At 36.5% G+C, this 21,038-nt stretch overlaps 1 protein-coding gene across 12 annotated transcripts; it reads left to right on the plus strand.

Annotated features, from left to right (window-relative positions):
* The first annotated feature begins 541 nt into the window (after positions 1-541).
* LOC113722844 (inositol hexakisphosphate and diphosphoinositol-pentakisphosphate kinase VIP2-like) lies at positions 542-19,040 on the plus strand. Of its 12 annotated transcripts, none has more exons than XR_011818662.1 (31): positions 544-1,525; positions 1,720-1,779; positions 2,044-2,090; positions 2,366-2,449; positions 3,660-3,723; positions 4,510-4,705; positions 5,913-5,983; positions 6,913-7,017; positions 7,904-7,996; positions 8,587-8,661; positions 9,448-9,533; positions 10,193-10,399; positions 10,484-10,583; positions 10,691-10,761; positions 11,690-11,771; positions 12,173-12,331; positions 12,506-12,548; positions 12,876-12,958; positions 13,223-13,285; positions 13,386-13,460; positions 14,012-14,137; positions 14,244-14,485; positions 14,638-14,682; positions 15,286-15,352; positions 15,817-15,888; positions 15,967-16,208; positions 16,517-16,574; positions 17,129-17,296; positions 18,152-18,226; positions 18,502-18,876; positions 18,973-19,040. XR_011818662.1 is itself a non-coding variant. In XM_072060446.1 (31 exons), the coding sequence occupies exons 2-31, from the start codon at positions 1,412-1,414 to the stop codon at positions 18,763-18,765; spliced, it is 3,237 nt and encodes a 1,078-aa protein (XP_071916547.1). In that variant the 5' UTR covers positions 544-1,151; positions 1,288-1,411; the 3' UTR covers positions 18,766-19,040. The 12 variants fall into 12 exon arrangements, 11 of the variants coding, with proteins under 11 accessions (XP_071916557.1, XP_071916547.1, XP_071916548.1 ...); XM_072060446.1 differs by having other exon boundaries at positions 544-1,151; positions 1,288-1,525; positions 18,502-19,040; XM_072060447.1 differs by having other exon boundaries at positions 544-1,151; positions 1,317-1,525; positions 18,502-19,040.
* Positions 19,041-21,038: the final 1,998 nt, after the last annotated feature.

Raw genomic sequence — 21,038 nt, forward strand, 5'->3', positions numbered from 1 at the left:
TGCAACAAAAACGCTCCATTTGAACTGGTCATTTTTTGAAAGACAAGTTTTTCATATACAATGTTACGGTAATACATAAACATAAATAATTTCAAAAACACAAAATATAATCCCAAAAATACAAAAAAACAACGTCATGTATAATAAAAAAATTTTCACATACATTACTACAGTAAAGTATTACAAAAATACTCCGAAAAATACACGAGTAACATAGAAAAAGAAAGTTTTTTTTTTTAGAATCATGATCAACAAGTAACAGACGACAATTTAGGATCATAGATGTATAGAAGTTTTTTTTTTTTTTTTTTTTGAGATCTGCCGACTGCTGGATCGCTTGAAAGTATTCAATATCAGCTGAATTGGGGAATAGAAAAAAAAACAACAAAGAGATTTGTTTAAATTTTTTTTTTTTTGGGTCAATCAAAGAAGTTCAGGATTTGTCTGATGAATACCTAAATAGTAATAGTACCGACCGCAAAAGGATACAGATTGTGGTAGATTATAAAAGCATATCTCCAGCACGACTCAAAGCAAACAGCAGAGCAAAAAGCAAGTAAAAAGGACACCTGACCTTTGATCTCAGCGACGGTCATTGGACGCCGACAATGACACCTCCCCTCCGCAGCCCCTAAGAAAACTAACGATAAAGTTGGCCATAAGAAACAAAAATCCTAATCCGCTTTCCACGTCCCTTCTCCTTTCGAAAATGCATATTCAAGAATCCGAAATCCAATCCCCAGCCCACTCATTAGCCACCCCTCTCTCACAGATACTATACGTCATTAATTAATGGAGCGGGGCCTCACAATCATCAAATACGTCTGACAAATATTCAGCAATTGGTTTTCTTTTCATCTCCTCTGCTTTGGTATTTATTATATATATATATGTATATATATATATTATCCCACAGTATATCCCATTCTTTTTGTCGTATATAAAATACTGAGAAAAGGTCGGTCCACGACGACGAGTTTCAGCTTTTTCCCTCCCCTCCTCTCCGCGCCGTTCATCGTGACTTCCCTTGCCCGTTACAAGAAACTGCAAAACGCCGTCGTCGTACTGTATAATAAGTAGCACGGAACTGTCTTTATTACTATTATTAACTGTTGCACTTATTTTCCGGGGATTCTTGCGTATCTTTGTTGGTGCGTGCTACTAGTTACTACTAATACTACTAGTTCTGGAGATTTTTCCCCCCTTTATTCTGCATTATTTATCTTCTTTTTTTTTTTCCGTTTTTAACCTAACCTCTCTTTCTATATGGGGGTATAAATTACACAGCTCGGTGCTTTTTGGATTTTGTTGAGCAGTAAGAAAAAGGAGACAAAGAATAAGAGAGAGGGAGACTCTGATACTGATAGAGAGCGGCATTGCATTTCCTTTCAGAATCTCTCTAGCGAGAGAGATGGATAAAGGGAGGGAGAGGGAGAGAGAGATGGAGGAGGAAGAGGGAGACATTGGAAGGAAGATTAAGATTGGAGTGTGTGTAATGGAAAAGAAGGTGAAATGCGGCTCCGAGGTTCTGTACTTTTTTAGGCTCAATTTCCGTATCTTTTCCAAACAACCACCACCACCATACTAGATTACTCTTCCTTTTTTTTTTTTCCTATTTTATTTAAATACAAAATCTACATTTTTTTTTGTTGGTTATGTCAAAGCAGTGATGTGATGTAGACAAATCACGAATGCATATAATTTTTGTGTCATTTTCAGGCTTTTTCAGGTCCGATGCTCCAAATTTTGGATAGGCTACAGGCATTCGGTGAATTTGAGGTCTCTATCATTTTATTCATGAGTTTTTAATTTATAAACTAAAAATGATAGTTGCATTGAATTGAATTTTTGCTCGATTCCGCACAATAGATTCAATGCACAGTAATTAGAATGTGCGCTTATCTTCTATTCCTAAATTGACCGGTCACAATGTATCACAATTTATTTATTTATTTTTTAAAATTGATCGGTCACAATGTCTCACAAGTTGCTGTTTGGAACATATACGGTTCTATCTAAAGCACCGTTCTTTTGCTCTTGTAGATTGTTCATTTTGGGGACAAGGTTATTCTCGAGGACCCCGTAGAGAGGTATTTTCACCAGATTATTGTACTGTAATCTCGTAGAGGAATGCTTATATATATATACACACTCGAGTAGGGCTTTGTTTTTGTCAAATTAAAAGCCACTTACTAACCCTTACCTCTGGACCAAATCAAAATCATTGTGGTTTTGTTTACTTGAACATAAAGAAACGGTTTTGATTGGACAATTTTTGGTTGAAAATGTTTTTCGTGATTTTTATTTTTTAGTCTACTTGAAGATTATATTTTAGTTAGTTCTCTCAGTTTCTGAACAATTGCAGATGGCCAATATGTGATTGTTTGATTGCCTTCTACTCCTCTGGGTACCCCCTGCAAAAAGCTGAAGCATATTCTGCATTGAGAAAGTATGTAATTTGAAGCCTTTTTATGCGTTACCCATCTCCTGTTGTGTATTCTAATACAACCAAATATGATATATGGAGTTATATGACGATGGAGGAGTAAGATTGTCGTTTTGTGAATTCTTATTTTAAAATTTCAAAGATTCTGGTTGATTAATGATGTCCTATTCCTCCATTGGTAGCAAATAATGTGGAAAGGTTAAAAAAACAAACTTTTAGATCAGCATGCAAAAAGTGTATGTGTGTGTGAATAGTGATAAATACTAGGTCCCCCTTTTATGAGTTTGATTGTTCAAGAGTATTACTGATGATTATATGATGTTCAGGTCAAAGTCTTATTCACTGATCTTTTCATCTGTTTCTGTTTCTGTGGATTTTGCTCATGGCTACTATATCTGTCCCCCAAACCTCTGTTGAAGCTCATCAATCACTTGTGCTTCTCTATATTACCTGCATGGTTATGTTCAAATATAGTAGTTTTGCCTAGGCATATTGGAGGATCTGAGCCAGTTAAACTAGTACATATAACACGTTTGCCACATGGTTACATCAGTGACAATGAAAATTTCCGGTAACTTAGTGTTTACTCTGGCCATTTCCATGGTGTAACATTTACTCTCTAGTTTGGTGTCTTCTCATGTGTACGGTTACTGTCATCCCTATTGCATTTATGCCTAATGGATGTTTATGCATGCCATACAGTATTTGATTTTTTGTCTGAAATTCACTGTTTCCAAATAATTGCTTTTTCCGTTTAGATCTCTGTAATATCCCTGAAAAAGAGGAGCTTTTCTTTTGTTTGGTGGTTTTTTTTTTTCCTGAGGGGGGTGGGGGAGAGGGTGAGGTGCTGGAAATGAAGGCTTCTGCTAGTATTCAACTTGCTTTTCCCTACCACAAGGTACTTCCTCTGGAGAGCATGTGATGTTGGAATTGGGAGAGAAGAAAAAGGGTTTGCATTGTTAATATATCTTTCTCTTGCAGTAGAATCATCCTCTGTGAATTTTGCTTATAGTACTCCCATCTCACTGAGAGTTTCTGTTTCCTTTTTGGGTACTCAATTTCTGGTACCTTTTGCTGTTGTCAAGGGGAGAGGTGATTTTGTTTGATTGCTTTTTTCTCCCCTTTTAGTCTTTACAAAAACTTTGGAACACTGCAATTTGCTTTTTCAGCAATTTGAAATCAAAATTTTTTTTGTGCTTCTTGATTTCTTTAGGCCCTTTCTCGTAAATGAATTGGAAGCACAACACCTTCTTCATGATAGAAGAAAAGTATATGAGGTAGGTGCCTTTCATATCTTTCATGTTTTTCTTGAATAATGCCTTACCAAATCTAAAATTGCTGGCAACTTGTCTATTCCTGATTCGGTTAGGGGTTTTAGAATGACAAAATTACGTGATTTTGATTTTTGCCACTGGTAAATGGTTTCTTTTGTTGTTTAACACCATGGTCCGTGGATGAGGCTTTTACGCTTTAGATAAGAAATCAGTGATCAACGTTTTTTGTGGTGATTGTCGCTTATGATTCACTGTATAAAATCAGCACCAAGGCATGGTCATGCATGCTTGGAGTTTTGAGACAGATTGTTAATATATCAACTCTCATTTTATCAGCTAGTTATCGTTTGTCTCTCAATTATTCAACTCTCAGCTTATGCCAAATTTGTCATTGTTTTTTTCATTTTCCCTATGCTTTAGAAAATATGTGAAGAACTCATTTGTGGCCTATCAGCAATCATGTGACTTGTATCGTTTTTCTGAATGTGAAGAACCTTCTGTTGCTTGGCAGAAGATTCTGGCCTTGTTGCTAACAACTTGTTTAGTTTGTCATCTCTTTCTATTCTCTAAAACATCTGGGACCTTCGTTGTATTAAGTTTGACAATCCAAGAATCTTGTCTCCTTCTTGTACTGCCCTTTACCTTTACCCCTTTTTTGGGGTAAGCGTCCTTTACCTTTACCTGCAAAGCAGCAGCCAAGTTTGCATTGAAATTTCTATCAAACTTTTTCCTTGCTTGATTTTACCAGAAATTATTTGTTAGTTGATTTTGTTTGCTGATGAAAATCAGTGCTTTTCTCCCACTATTTCTTGTTGTTGGGAAAAACTTCAGTGTCTTGAAAGGTATGGAATTCCTGTTCCAAGATATGCTCTGGTTAATAGAGATATGCCATATCAAGAGCTGGATTATTTTGTTGAGGAAGAAGATTTTGTTGAAGTTCATGGTAATCGCTTTTGGAAGCCATTTGTAGAGAAGCCCGTTGATGGTAAGATGCTTCATTTAAAAAATTACATTTCAGCATAACTTGTGAAGTAATTGAACTAATTGTATCTTTCTCTCTTACAATTGTCAAGGCTTATTACCATTTTCTGTGTAAGCTTCGTTTTATAGTTGTAGGGAGGCTGCCAGGGTTTAAAATCTTAGAAGGACCATTGTCTACAGTATGATATAGATTATATATGTGGCCCTTAGCTTCATTTAAGCAGAATGGATACTTATGGTTTGGACTGGCAACATACTGTTGTCAGCACAAGGATTTGTTCTCATATTTTTAGGAATTCGAGGATGGTACTTTGTTTGAATTTTACATATTAATTTTCTTACATGACACTATTTACCTGTTAAAAGTCTCATATCCAGTCATTCCTGTTCTTTTTTTTTTTCTGGTTTTTTGATAACCACAATTCAGAAGTTACTGTCAAGTACATCTTTCTTCAGTTGTTACCATATCACGGGCAGATAATTGTTGCATAGAAAACCGGAAATTAGACTTCGTGATTAATACTGCTGTTCGATGGTGCGTGTATATTTCTAGCTGCAAATATGATGGATGATTATATTTGAACCACTTTCCAAAATGACAAATTTTCTTTGTATTCTACGATTTTTTGTGTTACATAGGTCAATATCAGGAGAAGTATGATGAAGCTTGTCATTGTAAGGTTTATTCTCAAAGTGAAATACGCTAGTTAGTTTCCCATCCGAGCATAATTTACTGACAAGTTCAGCCAGAATTTGACTTTAGTGGGACTGGATACTTGTTGGCTGCCAAAACTGCATAGGATGATTTTAATGTAGAGCCTCTTAACACTGAAACCATTTTACTTTACATCTCAATGATGTGACTATTTAATTGATGAGAAGGTACGGTGAGTATTTCTGCCATATATGATATCCTTTTCTTGTATTCTTTTGACTTGTGTGGATTGTAACTCAAAGAGTGTGAGTTGGCTGTATACTTTCCTCCGAATACATATTACCATGAAAGTACCATTTCAATTCATGCAATTGGATGGAAACAACTAGGCTCTTGCCTTTCCTGTTTGCCTTTTCCCTGTCTCTAAAATTTGTCAGGTGTATCTGGATTACCTGATGTGTACAGCTACTGTATGCTTGCCTTTAGGCTTATGCCATTGTCCAAACATTACCTATGTCTATACATGCATATTAAAATGATTTTCATTTTTCTGCAGGTGACAACCACAGCATAATGATATATTACCCTAGTTCTGCAGGTGGAGGAATGAAGGAATTGTTCCGCAAGGTTAGATTTTAGTGAGTTTTTGGATTGCTTTAGTATGTTGAACATCTCTCTTTTGAGTTTCTGATGTCACTTTGAAACTTTATGTGGACTTGACTCGTAATGTCATCATGTATTGTTATAGGTATTTCAAATTGTGTTTAAACTACACATGCTTTTTTGCTGTGTGAACTATCATTGTATGCCAATATTGCAATGGCTATTTGCTGGATAAACACCATATTTACTTGAACAATTTGCTTCCTGAAATGTTTTCTTTGTTTTCTTTTCTGTTTTCTGAATTTAAAAACTCATTTACACTTGGCTGGCTACTGTTGCTCCTGCTAATATTGATTCCTAGGCATTTCTAAACGCTTTTTGGTGCTTCCGTGAAAGACTTTTACTGGATGATTGAAGTTGTTGGGCATCTCGGATGGTTTGACGTAAACATGGATTAGGTTTGGGCATGGCTGCACTAAATGATTAAAAGTGTTACATACAGTGCACTCTCACGAGGAGAGCTGAAAGAGATTTGTGTTGTAGGGTGATTTCCTTTGTTATGCGAGAGTGTTGTTAGCTTTGGTAGTGAGATAACAAGTTCCTTATGCAGTATTACTTGTGGGTCCAATTCTTTCTTTTGCCATGTTTGAGAAATTATGGTTTGTCCACCCAGTAGCAAGTATTCTTAATAGTTCTTCTGTTATTTTTATCACTTGGAGGTTTTAAAGTCAGGTGCTCTCATGATTAACATATCTCATATATGGTAAATCATGTCAGATATTTCTTTGTCATTTGATTGCATTGCTTGCTGCAGTCTTTTCTGATCTGTGGAAATTTTGTATTAGAATGTATTAGTTGAATGATTCCCTCTTGAAAATCAGTATTTATTTGTTTTTGACAAGTGACAGATGAAGATCTGATGGTTTTAGATCACGTGATATATCATCTTTCAGGTTGGTAATCGCTCAAGTGAGTTTCATCCCGAGGTTAGAAGAGTGCGGCGCGAAGGATCTTACATATATGAAGAATTCATGCCTACTGGAGGCACAGATGTGAAGGTTGTCAGATAAGATCAGTACTAATTGTCTCAGTGTTGTTCTTTGGTAACTATGGTCTTAGTTGCATGTGGATTCTGTGGAATTTATTGTGATGCTTATGTAATTTGCTAAATAGGAAACAGCACTACCATGTAGGATGTGTACATAAGCAATTCAAAAAGGTTAGCAAAAGTTTATTACTCTAATCAGCCATTGTTTCTGGAAATCTAGAAAGAATGTGTGTGAATTTCCAGAAAACCTTCAGCACAACTACCAGAATGATTCTCTTATTCCTCGGCAGTTAATATTTCCTGATCCTCCAAATGGTTCCTCACCTGCCAAGGCTTCTTGTTCTGCCCATTGCAATGCAGAACATCATAGCAGGAGCTGGATGATGTTCAACTGATTCCTCTTTTTCCACCCATATGGGTGTTCCAATTGATTCCACAAGATGAAAAAACCCATCTTTGCGGTTCTTCCACTATAGAACAGCATGGAGCTATTCTAGGGACTATTGTCATCGGACTGATGAAAATTAAGATCTTTCAAAGATGTACATCCTTCGTGTTAATTTATATAGGTTTTTCAGTTCTAAAATTGATCAGAAATTCCATTATCATGGACTCTGAGATATGTGTGGAATCCTCTTTGTGGCCTCTTTTGCATACACAAACCCATTAGGTTTTCATGTTTGTTTTATCTGTAATTTAGCATACTCACATTCACTGGCCTCTAGAGTCATTTTCATTTGAAGTTTGTAGCGACATTTAATGTATCTCACACTTCTGCCAATCTAAAACTTTCTTTGTATTTAGTGGTTACTTCATGATTTTAATTGCAAAAGAGTTATGTCCTCTTCACATTTTAGATCTTTTAGTATCAGTGAGCTTTATTGCTTGCGGTGCAGGTATATACTGTAGGCCCAGAGTACGCTCATGCAGAGGCGAGAAAATCTCCTGTTGTTGATGGTGTTGTTATGAGAAATCCTGATGGCAAAGAAGTAAGTAGACTACCTGGCATATAAAACAATCATGCTGACTTTAAGAATCAGTTTGAGAAGGGTGATTATTATGTCGATGTGACTGTCCATGATTTATGTTGAGCTTCTCAAAACGCATATAAAAGAATTTAAGTATCAGAAGCAGATTTTTTTGGTGTGTGTTTGTTGGGTACCAGACAGGTGACATGGAGAACACCTTATGAGATGATATCAGAAGTAATCTCGGGCTGTTGATGCAACTTTTGAGCTGAAATGCAGTGGCCTTATTTTAACTTTCCTTCTACCTTCCTAAACTCTTCTTTTATTCTCATATCTTGTCTCATTATCAGCAAACGAGCAAAAGAGATTGATGTTTAATTAAAGATAGTAATTATCCGTCTGTCCTCTATTTAAATGCACAGTCCCAAGTTCAATTCATGTGTCATTTGTTTTCTCTTATTATGTACTGAACATTTTGTGAATGTGAGCTTGAGCTCATAACTCTAAAAGATCGAAACTGTGTATTTTTCACTAGCATCCTACTCAAGCGAGACACATCTGGCAATTAAATAGCATTTTGTAACTGATAACAAGAGGTCTTTTCATTACAGGTGCGGTATCCAGTTCTGCTTACTCCTACTGAGAAGCAGATGGCAAGAGATGTTTGCATTGCATTCCAGCAAGCAGTAAGTCAATTTAGTTTTGTAAAATTCCCTTCTAGTGAGTCCAACTCGCAAGAATGGGACATCATCATATCAAGCAGTGACATTCACACGCTGCCCCTCCATTTGCACTCCAAAAAAAAGGGAAAGAATGTATCTTAATATCTTGTAAAACAATGCATGAGGTTCTTTAGGTGCTTCAGCTTGATGTAGTAACAAATTGGGCTGCAGGGAATTGGATCAATGTTGAACACAGACCGGAAAAGTTGATAATCCTATATACTGGACCTTTTCCCAGTTTTGTTTCCTGAACTGTAAATATCGATTCAAGCCAATCTTCTGGGCAGTTGCAGATCTAATATTTCATTAAATGTTTCAATTTCCAGTAAAAAATAGAACTACCTTGTACAGCTATATTCATAGTGCCAGTTGATCATTGGTTTACCATCTGGAACTATTATCCCCCTTGTTTGACCATCCATGAACCACTGTCATTATATGATCTTTTCCTTTATTACTCTAGCTGGATTTCTGACTTTTCTCTTCCTGTTGCCATACTGTTGACAGCAGCTTCTTTAGGTCTAGCATCCCCCAATTGGTTAATTTGGGTGTGGAATCCACTTTTTCTTCATTCAATTTCTGTTGCACGTTCTGATTTTAGACCTGTTGACAATTTTATGTGGTCAAGGGCTTCATACTTTTTCCTCAACATACTGTATGTGAAAGACACACCGCAGAACTGACATATTTAATTGTTTTCAAACCATGTCTTCTCTTTTTGTAATTTCTTAAATTTTGTCTCATTCACAGGTTTGTGGCTTCGATCTCTTGCGCTGTGAAGGGCAATCATATGTCTGTGATGTCAATGGATGGAGTTTTGTCAAAAATTCCTACAAGTATGATTTATTTGCTTTTATCATCTTTTTGGTCAATAAGCATTGTGGTAGGGTGGTAATCATGCTTTTTTGCTGCTCTAGGTCTGGTTAGCAAAGTTATCAGTGACATTTTAACTTTATTCTGAACTCTGCCTTGCATCAGAAGAACAAACTAGTCACTCTTCGTTCCATAAGTCCCTATTACTTCACTTCGGTTGGAATTTAATGCTGCTTGAGTAAAGTTCATGGGGGATTGTTTCCAATATAAATCTTATTGTTTTTCCAAAGCTTTTGAGCATGGTTTCATGTCATCTGATTTGTTTCAGTTGTATCTTCTTGTTTACTCTCATGTTCTTTTTTTTTTTGTGAAAAAGTAAAAGGTTTGCAGTAATTTAAATATTTGACTACTGATCCTCGAGTAAGTCTGTTACTGGTTCGCCAGATGCAAACGAACACATAACAGGCTGCCACTCATGTATCTAAATTTAGTTGCATTAATGGAATAACAACTTTACTGGAAAGGTGAAATATGTCTAGTTTGATTTGCAATTCGTTTTCTGCAATATTGCAAGATTAGAAGATCATTCTGGCCAATGCCTTCACTTTCTCTATGTTTTCTGATTTAATGGTGCTTTTGTTCTTTAATTGTTTTCATCTGTGTTCATGAACTGCTAATACAGATACTATGATGATGCTGCGTGTGTATTGAGAAAGATGTTTCTGGATGCAAAAGCTCCACATCTTTCTACAACAATACCACCCACATTGCCATGGAAAGTGAATGAACCAGTTCAGCCTTCTGAGGGACTAACACGTCAAGGAAGTGGAATTATTGGGAAATTTGGGCAATCTGAAGAGCTGCGTTGTGTTATTGCTGTGATCCGCCAGTAAGATTGCCTCCTTTTGCTCTTTTATATTGATATATGACGTCTTTTTATCATCTACTATAGCAAATTTTGTTATTTGAACAGTGGTGATAGAACTCCAAAACAGAAGGTGAAGTTGAAGGTTACTGAGGAAAAGCTGTTAAATTTGATGTTAAAGTACAATGGTGGGAGACCTAGATCAGAGGTGTTTCTTTGCTCATAGAATTATCTCCTTGTTTTTCAAAGATAAGATCCTCAGCGTTTTGGCCAAGTAAAACTTGATTCTTTTCCTGCATTTACATTTTTGCGCAGACAAAGCTGAAAAGTGCTGTCCAACTGCAAGATCTTTTAGATGCCACTCGCATTTTAGTACCCCGTTCTAGGTATGTGAAGAAGGAATATCTTTGATGGTTTGGGAATTTTAAGTAGATTCTTACGGAACCAAATTAATGTTGATTGCACATAAGAACAACCAGAGAAAAATTGTTAAATTTGGTCAAGCCTCCAGAGGATAGGGTCACATGGCACAACCTTCCGCAAAAATTTTCCCTCTAGATGCGTGTTCTCAAGACAAAATTACTATTCCTTTACTGCTGGGCATACTGGTGCAGCCCTAGCAAAGAAAAAGTGTGCAGATTTATGATAAGATCGAGATAAAGAAGTGCTAAGAAATTTACATCACAGAAATTTAAGAAAATAGGAGATTTTAAAGCTGTGAGACTTCACATTGCTCGCTTGGAGTGACCTTGGTATCACTTAGAAAAATGCCCAAAAATAGTAGTAATTTCAAACAACCATTTATCTGAACCTCCTTTTTTCTTGGGTGCTTGACTAATTTCGTGTAAAACTATCAGAGCTATATGGGCAAAGTGAGATCATTTGGATCAGCACCATTTATCATAGACAAGGATGAGTAGTTCAGATTATGGTGATCTTGAGTTCATAGTGAAGTGCCGAAGCTACTTTATTTTGTTTGAATCTGTAATTTTGGTGTTTGGTTTACCCTACATTTAGTTTGAAACATATTATGTAATGTACGAACTATAGTAGCATGCACTGTTATGTTTACCATTTATGTGTTTAACATTTTAAATGCAACAAAGACAAAAAATAATTGTTTCACTTTCGGTATTGTTCCAATTTGGTTGTTTATGTTGTCTGGATGGTTTCTTTTGTTTATTATCTCTGTCCACATATGCTTCGTTAAACCCAGTGGATTTTCCCTTGATTCATGATTGAAATAGTAAATTTTTTTTATTGAATTTGTGAAGGCTGATCCGAACTTCTTGCATGATATGTTGTATAAACCAGACCTGGCAGGGAAAGTGACAGTGAAGCTGAAGATCTTGAGCATGCTGAAAAGCTTCGTCAAGTGAAAGCGGTTCTTGAGGAGGTTCATTTAAAGAGTTTCCTCACTTGATGCAATTTTATATGTTATAATATGTAGATTTATTTTTTGTGATTTTACTGATTTTACATGCTAGAAGTAAAGAAAATAAAGAAAAAGCCTGAAAGTCTTCCAGCTAGTCAAAACCAAATGCTATTAATGGTGACAATGTGTGCAATGGCTTGTGGTTAGGGCATTTTTATGTGAACCACACTTATTGCAGTGGCTTGTAGTTCATTAAATTTGACATGAAAAGGGTGAAAAGTTCAGCTTGCAACTCTTGATTTGTTGCTTCCATGATAGCTGAGCTATTCAGCATGCAGATTGAGAATTTCAAACTTGAGGTGCAATTTATATCTTCTTAGCATTCTTGATTGTTATTCCCTAATAAGTTCTCAAATTTCCAGGGAGGTCATTTCTCCGGGATTTACAGAAAAGTTCAACTGAAACCACTGAGGTGGGTTAAAGTTGCAAAAAGTAACGGTGAAGGAGAAGAAGAACGTCCAGTTGAAGCTCTGATGGTTCTTAAATATGGGGGTGTTCTTACACATGCTGGCAGAAAGCAGGTGATACGTTTCAAATGTTGTTCATAGATGCTCTGGTACCTTTTTGGCTCTCTAGTGGATTATGGAATTCTTTAATCATGACGATAACTGGAAATAGCCTTTGATGTTTTGCCTCTGGATACTTGTATGGTTTGTGTTGTTATCTCAAATGTGGTCTTAAATCTTTGTTGACAGGCTGAAGAACTAGGCAGATACTTCCGGAACAATATATATCCAGGTTGACGTCCTTTACTTCTATTTCTAAGCTTGTAAGCTGTTGTGGTCATTTCTGGAGTATCCTTCTTTTTAGGGTCTTTTGCCCAATTGGGCCCATAGGTTTGGTGGACAGATGATCTTTAGATAATGAGCTGTCAAGTGAAATATTTAATTATCTCTAGAATGGTTTTTTTGAATATTGTTGGGAATATCATGTTTGCTAAGTATTATCATAGATTTTTATACTTTAAGTTGGCACCCATTTGGAAGAGGTATATGGCTGTTTTATCTTGATAACTGTGTTTCTGCTTTGGATGGTGCTAATTATGTGTTACATTATCTGTCTCAGGGGAAGGTACTGGCCTGCTTCGCCTACATAGCACATATCGCCATGACCTCAAAATATACAGCTCAGATGAGGGCCGTGTACAGGTCAAAGCTGATGTTAATTTGTGTATTCTGGTGTACTTTTTGATGCATAATTTGATCTTACATTCATATTGGATACTTTTTCCCTTGTTGATTTGTGTGGAGGAACTTTTCTGTTTCCAAGCCGAATTTCATGTGCATGAATATATCATACTTGCAGTTTAAGACCTATCTATCTTATATATTTAACTTGTGTTTCATCCTGATCCACTACAATTCAAAACTAACTCTGTATTGTTTTGATATGTCTTATTGACATGTGGGCAGATGTCCGCTGCTGCATTTGCAAAAGGTCTCCTTGATTTGGAAGGACAATTAACACCAATCTTGGTCTGTGAACTTGATCTTTGAACAGTCTTTCTTGTTTATTTTTTTTTCTGAAGCTAATTGCTCATGATATTTCTCTTTAATGGTTCCTGATCCTCGTAAGGTTTCGCTAGTCAGCAAGGACTCTTCCATGTTGGATGGGCTTGATAATGCCAGTATTGAAATGGATGAGGCTAAGGTTTGTCTTGCTGTTCTATCTCTAGTTTTGTTATATCTCCCTTCAAGGAAATAAATTAATAGATTGCAGGTATAAAAGAGTTCTTTTCTTTTCTGCTGAATAACGAGACTGTGTACTAACTGCAAGCCAGAGGAAACTGGATTTCTTTTTCCAGGGGTTGTGTAGGGGGGAATGGGTGGTTGTTGGTTGTGCTCACATGTATGGTGCGATGTAAGTTATCCTCATATGGTGTATAGGGCGAATAGTACATTTTGTTATGGACCTTTCATATAATATTACTATTGGCAGTAAAGATGTAATTTCTTGTAAGCCTTAGCTATTTGGACTCAAAAGGTTTTTCTCGAGTTGCTGTGTGTTTCTGTGAGATCCTTAACAATTGTTTCTGTCACACACACTCTCTTTTCCAGGTCTTTTTAGACAAACAGCCTCCTTCATTTGCATGATATGCAACCTCCTGCTTTGTGGCCATCTTTCTGATTTTCCTGTGTCAAGCTTTCATTTTCTTACAGTGCGTTTCTTCTTCTTCATTTTTTCACTTCCCCCGTTCTCAGACTAGATTACATGAGATAATTACTACCGGAGTAAAGGCAGTCCATGAGAATGGGTCATCAGAAAAACCTTGGATGGTTGATGGGGCTGGACTTCCTTCAAATGCATCTGAACTTCTTCCTGAATTGGTAGGAGTCTTTCCATATTCCTGAAATTTTCTTGATTAGAAGACTATATAATTCCAGACCTTATTTCTTGTCTTTGCTGCTGCTTAGCTTATATTCTTGTGATCAGGTGAAGTTGACAAAGAAGGTAACTGAACAAGTGAGGCTACTTGCAAGGGATGAGGATGAACAACTTGAAGACACAAGTTCATATGATGTGATTCCTCCATATGATCAAGCTAAAGCACTGGGTAAGACAAACATAGATGTTGACCGCATTGCTGCAGGACTACCCTGTGGGAGTGAAGGATTTCTTCTCATGTATGCTCGGTGGAGGAAGCTTGAGAGAGATTTGTATAATGAGCGGAAAGAGTAAGTCTTATGCTTATGGAAGGTTTAGAATTATGAGTTCTTTGTTTCAAGTACATCAATACGATTTGAAATTTAGATTTTCTCAATTAGTATGACCCTTCACTTGGCTTGGTTGTTCTGTAATGGATGTAACTGTGTGGTTTGGTTTGCAGCCGTTTTGACATAACACAGATTCCAGATGTTTATGACTCCAGCAAGTAAGTGATTGAACTAAGCTGGCAGTATGTTTTACATTAAATATTATGACCTTGTTAAGTTACATTCCGTTTCTGACAGCACTGAGTGAACTAGGTATGTTTCTTTGTGCTTGCGTCCTCTCTGTCTGTCTGTTTCTCTCTCTCTCTCTCTCATTTCTTCTGTATAACTTTTGACTGTTTTTTACATGCATGTTTTTTCTTTAATTAACTATAAAATGTCTTCATAAATGTTTCATGTGAAGTCATAGAGTACCCCATTTTAGAAGAACAAAGAAAATGCTTAAGCCTTCTTTAAGATGGAATTCATCTAATAGACTGGACTAGTGCTCAATTACCGATCCCATTCCACCCCTTCTTTTCTTGGATTTAATTATGACAATCTGGAGAGAGATTTCTAGAGGTTGAAACTAAGTGAGGTTGCAACACAATATATGCATATGGGCAGTAGTTCCATGCCAATTCTCATGCAACCTATGTTGCAACGAGTTTTAGTTTTTCGGTTTTTCATAGCAAAATGTCATTCTCTTATAAAGACGAAGAGTTTGCTGATACTCTTTCTTGTGTCCTTTCTAGTCTTGTGATATTATATTCTTCTTTTAACAGGTATGATCTCTTGCACAATGCACACCTTAATTTGGAAGGATTGGATGAACTCTTTAGAGTTGCTCAGGTGAGAAAATTTGACCTACTTGCATACATTATCCATTATGAAACTGAAACCCCTCTGCACTCCACCTCCTGAATACTTGATATCTTTTGAAGGTAGTTTCTTTCTTGTATTTCCACTGAATTAGAGATGTGATCTATGAGAGGGTATGGTTGGTGGTACATTCCTTGTTCATATTACGTGGAGTCCTGAAGTTGATGTTCCTACTGTTTCAAGGACATTCAAGTATTTATTCATTGCAAATGTTCCAAAATGCCAAGGTTAATTCTGGAGATAGAGAACCTTTTGGCTGCAGGAACCAGATTGAATATTTAATTTATGATAGAAGAAAAATTAGAGAGCATGGGCGAAGCACCTGGCACAGTATACATACATGTAGAAAGTAGGTATATTCATGACTAAATGAACAAGCCATGTGATTTTATGATTTGTTCTTTGGAATTTCTATTGATCCTGTTGTCTTTCAGTTACTTGCAGATGGTGTTATTCCTAATGAATATGGAATTAACCCAAAGCAGAAGCTAAAGATTGGGTCCAAAGTAATTCTCGATTTCGCTTACTCTGTTTTCTATCCGTATTCCTTTTCTTCAATTAGTTAAATGCCTTTTGGTTCTCAGATTGCCCGTTGCCTATTAGGTAAGATTTTAATTGATCTAAGAAATACTCGTGAAGAAGCAATCAGCGTAGCTGGGTTGAAGAGCAGTCAGGATCATGAGTCAGCTGTCAGTATAACTGGACAGGAAGATGGAGAGTCTAATTTCAGGAATGAAGATTCAAGGAGGACTAGTTTCACTGGTGAAAAATCTATAAATCAGGAAGATGATGATAACAAAGAGACCAAATATCGCTTGGATCCAAAGTAATACTCTGTTTCTTGCTTTGTTGACAAAACAAGATGCACTTGGTCAAACCTTATGAAAATGTTTGCAACTAAGCAATTACCTGTCAAAATAATTTAACATTTACTCAATAAGGAATAAAGAGTACAACATGCTTTTCACATACAGAAACTCGAAGATCTCATTACTATCCTTTCTTTTGGCTGGAGCAGTGCTCAGTCATTTGGTACTGCTAACTTTTGCTTCTTATACCATAGTAAGCTCTCCTATGTGCTGAAGGATACAATAGAGAACTTATCAGTTATTTGATGTTCTTTAATTATTTCAGATATGCTAATGTGAGAACACCTGAACGCCATGTCAGAACACGCCTTTACTTCACATCGGTGAGTCAACTATCACTATGGTCACTTAGAAATTTACTCTGTTTTCTACACATGCTACATCATCAGGTGCTTTGTGAAATTCTTTTTATCCACTGGCGCTTGAACGGCATTAACTTTGGTAGGAATGTCAATCAAATAGTATATTTTTCCATTTCCTATTTTGCACAAAGCAGTGTCTTAAGAAGGTCATATGTTGGGAAAGAGCTTAAGAGGTACCTCGTATATTGGTTTTAGCCTCATACATGCTGATTTCAAGCCAGTAGTATTATTGGGTCTTATGTCCTCGTGATTCTGACTCAAGGAGGATATCCATGTGTCTGTATTGATGGGTAAAGGAACCATTCTGATTTTCCAGTCATCGTAGATTGTTTCCTTTATTGAGGGAGGTAAGAATTTTGGGAGGGCAAAGGGTCTCTTTGGATATATTGTTGGATATGCAAGGAATTTTTTTATCTGTTTCCAGTTCCATCTCATTATTTAGATCTTTCTTTAGTAATTTGATATATTTTTCTTTCACCCCTTATATTAAGCTCTATTGAATGTTTGATTGTCAGGAATCACATATCCATTCTTTGATGAATGTTCTTCGTTATTGTAACTTGGATGAATCTCTCCAAGGAGAGGATAGTCTTGTTTGTGATAATGCTTTGGAGCGTCTTTTAAGGACCAAGGAGCTTGACTACATGAGTTATATTGTGATGAGGATGTTTGAGAATACTGAGGTTAGTATGGATAATTTTTATTTTAGAAATTTCCTAGGGAATATATGAAGAAGCAGTAAAAAAGGCCTCTGTTTATCATTTTGGTGCTATACTTCATGTATTATGTTGGTGAATGATGCACGAAGGATTAATCAGGGTAGCGTGTTTTCTTCGGTTTTTTTTTTTGTTGCTGTCTCATCTCCCTCCTTGCTTGAGAAGTCTTCAGTATAAAAAGATGAGATAAATACACTTATCGTTTCTTTTGCTTCTGTAATGTTATACGTTGCCTAAAAAAATTTAGAAAATTGCAAGATAGTAAAGCTCATTACCAGGTCTAACATCGATACCAGTGAGCTTTTGCACCTGTCTGCATTCGTGACTTATTTTACATTGTTATGAAGATAATACCAGCTAAATTTTTTGCTGTTTTTCTTATGCCTAGATCTGACAATTACAGTTCTTGGTGCATAAAACAAGTACATATTGGTAATAAAATCTCAAAGAGTGGAAAACCTGAATGAAGTTTGTCAACCTTCGAGGCTAGTGTTCTTTTGCGTGATCCTTTTAAAGGCCTGACATTAGTCGGACACCATGAAACTTGAGTGCTTCCTTCTATTGAGCAGGAACTGTTTTGGCAGTTTATTAATAAAATTAAGGGCTGGCTTGGCCCCCACGTGCATGGGTCTTGCTTATATATATATATATTTAAAAAAAAAAAGCGTTTTGACAGAGTCAACAGTTTGGCTACACTAAATGTAATCCCATTTTTCACTTGGTTAGTGACTTGAATTTTGGGTGGGGCACATTGATGTTGTTGCGTTATTTTGCTGATGAGTATCTTCGAACTTTTTTATCCAGCTTTTAGAACAAATGCAGGTATCTTTAGAAGATCCACAAAGATTCCGAATAGAGTTGACTTTTAGTCGCGGTGCTGATTTGTCCCCCTTGGAGGTATTTTCTTCGATTGAAGAGATTTAATTTGAAATACTGCTTTGGCAAAAAGTGTTCATGGGATTGGAATTACATCCCCTCTAAATTTCAGTATTCCCATCAGCTACTAATTTTCCATTCTTCTTTGAATCAAACGCTTCTAAGAATACCAACTTAACTCATCCTTCAAAGTTTGGATAGAGGTTTAATGGTTTATTGTTGAAAAACTTGTTGGTTTAGCCATTAACAGCTGGACTGGTTAATCAGAGGATTTCAATAATTATTTGAATTTGCAGAAGGACGATAGTGGGGCAGCCTCATTACGTCAGGAACACACATTGCCGATAATGGGTCCTGAGAGGCTTCAAGAAGTAGGATCATACTTGACGATGGAGAAGATGGAAAAGATGATTCGCTCTTTTGCCATGCCCGCAGAAGATTTTCCCCCGCCATCAACCCCGCAAGGATTTTCAGGGTACTTCTCAAAAAGTGCAGCAGTTTTGGAGCGCCTTGCGAATCTTTGGCCTTTCAACAAGCATGGGAATACGAATGGGAAGTGATTTAGCTTGACATTCTTCCATTTGCTTGAATATCGAGCCTGAAATTTGCTGATCAATTTTTTTTTTTTTGGAAGTACAAATGGGGGAGAGGTGACTCAACCGTTGTGGAAGGTAGAAGAGCAATTTTCCCACTGTAAATATTTCAATTGAATGAATCATTTGCAGAGCACGTTCTTACTGTTATTACATCTTTATTTCTTTTACAAGGATGGGGCCTCACTGGTTGAGAGCCATTAACTACCAGAACCAATGCATAATAGCTTCTTATGACTCAATACTCGTTCATGTATATTAGTTCTCTTTGGATTTCAAGAGTTTGACGTCAAGATCCCTTCCCTTCGATTGGGAAGATTCATGTCACGTCTCTTTATTAAGTTTTGTGGTTGAGTAAATTGGTTCCCGTTGCTAGCAGCAAATCTTCCATGCTCATAGACCTTTTTTCTTTTCTTGGGCCCTTCCGGTGATGCGTCTTGCCAATAGCTTTATTATTATTATTATTATTATTATTATTATTGGATTATTCATAGGGAGGCTTCAAACTTTTCGAGGGAGAAGGAAAAAATAGATAAGATTTGAGAGTCTTTACGGTTATTTAATCGATGTTCTTACCAGCTAAACTTTGTAAGAACATTTAAATTTGAACGATGTTTAAATAGATAGGCTCGCGCTGTGTTATTAGGAACAAATGCTTTTGGGCCTGTCTGCGGCCCAAATGCATATTGCTTGAACACTGCTTAGGGCACGTAGATGAAGCTGGCCGCTACGGGGTCCATTCTCTTCTTAATGGTCCCCGCAAGGGCCCAAACTCAGATGCCGGCCACCCAAAACTGAATCCAAGGAGTAAATGGACTACAGTTCTGTTGGAGACGTTGGACAGCAAATTCTTTTTTTTTTTGTCAAACGTTGGACAGCAAATTCGACTCTACGAAAGGAGCATATATGTTCTCTTTCAAGCTTCCGAAGAAAATAAAATGGGTGCGCAAGACGCGATAATATCAATTCCTACCTTCTAAAGCATAAAAAAAATATGTAACAAACTCGGCCAACTACTCAGTAAAGGAAACGAATGACCAAATGAAACAGTACCATGTATGTTCTATTTACGAAACTGCGAAAGGAAGGATGAAGGATCCATCCAGATGAGATCTCTCACCATTAAATCACCAAATATGAGCAAAACAAATCTGAAAGCCTAATAGAATTTGGAATAATTAATTTTTTTTTTGTCACTCACCAATAAAGATTTGCAAATTTTGCGTTAGACGCTTACTCGGGAAAAAAGAGTAGTTATATTTTAGACAAGGCACACGAGAAATGCTTTCAAATCGATCGCAAAAGTGACTGTGTCCATAATCATGCTCAAATAACGAAAGAATTCTATATCCACAATCATGCTGAACAAAACTTTTTAAGGAAATGACAAACGTGTTAGTAATAACTGTAATAGCTGGAAGAGGGGCAGGAACGGTTGCAGGAAGCAACCGTTTTTGGTAGTTCACAGTTAAGTTTTGGTCAAAAAAATTTGTACGGTTCAGATTTTATCCTGTATCTCAATTTTAACAACATGTGTGGGATTCACAAAATTTTGTTACGTTGTTGAAAGTAAATTACACCATGTGCAAACAAAGTTACGCCGTGTGTAAAATGCATATAACTGTCAGGAACGATTACACCTGCAACCGTTCCTGCTGCCCTGGTCGTAATAACTAGGTAAAATGTGCTGAAAATTATGGTGTCCCTTTCTTTACCCTGAATGCAAAACGAACTTGAGGACTCTCATCCGTAATTACCATTTATTACACAAAAGCACGTTGTTGAAAGACTGATCATTGATGAGTCACGTTTTGAGTCAAATTAATGTCATTTTATTATCTGTCAACTTATCCCTTGAAATGCTTAAATCAGAGTCAGACAATATATATATAGTTATAAGGATGAAAGTTCTTTCTAAAAGATTATAACATCTCAATTAACCGAACGATTAAAAGCGACGTTGACTAACAGCTATCTGCCAAACGCTTTTCCACTACTTGCGTATTGTTTTCCACTTTCTATATGTGTCCCAGTACGAAAGATGAATAATTTTCTTATGTCTGGTTTTATGATTCTGTTAACTTCTTAAGAATGAGAATAGTCAAAATTTAACCCCTTTTCTTCCCTCTCGTCAAATGGAAACAGAAAGTGACAAAATTACGGGCTTGCTATGAATACTCTGATCTCCTGCCTGTTCTGAAATAGTACTTCCTCTGTCGACTTTAATAGTTTTATTTTTA

The sequence above is a fragment of the Coffea arabica genome, chromosome 7e (genome assembly GCF_036785885.1).
Source record: "Coffea arabica cultivar ET-39 chromosome 7e, Coffea Arabica ET-39 HiFi, whole genome shotgun sequence".
Lineage (NCBI taxonomy): Eukaryota > Viridiplantae > Streptophyta > Magnoliopsida > Gentianales > Rubiaceae > Coffea > Coffea arabica.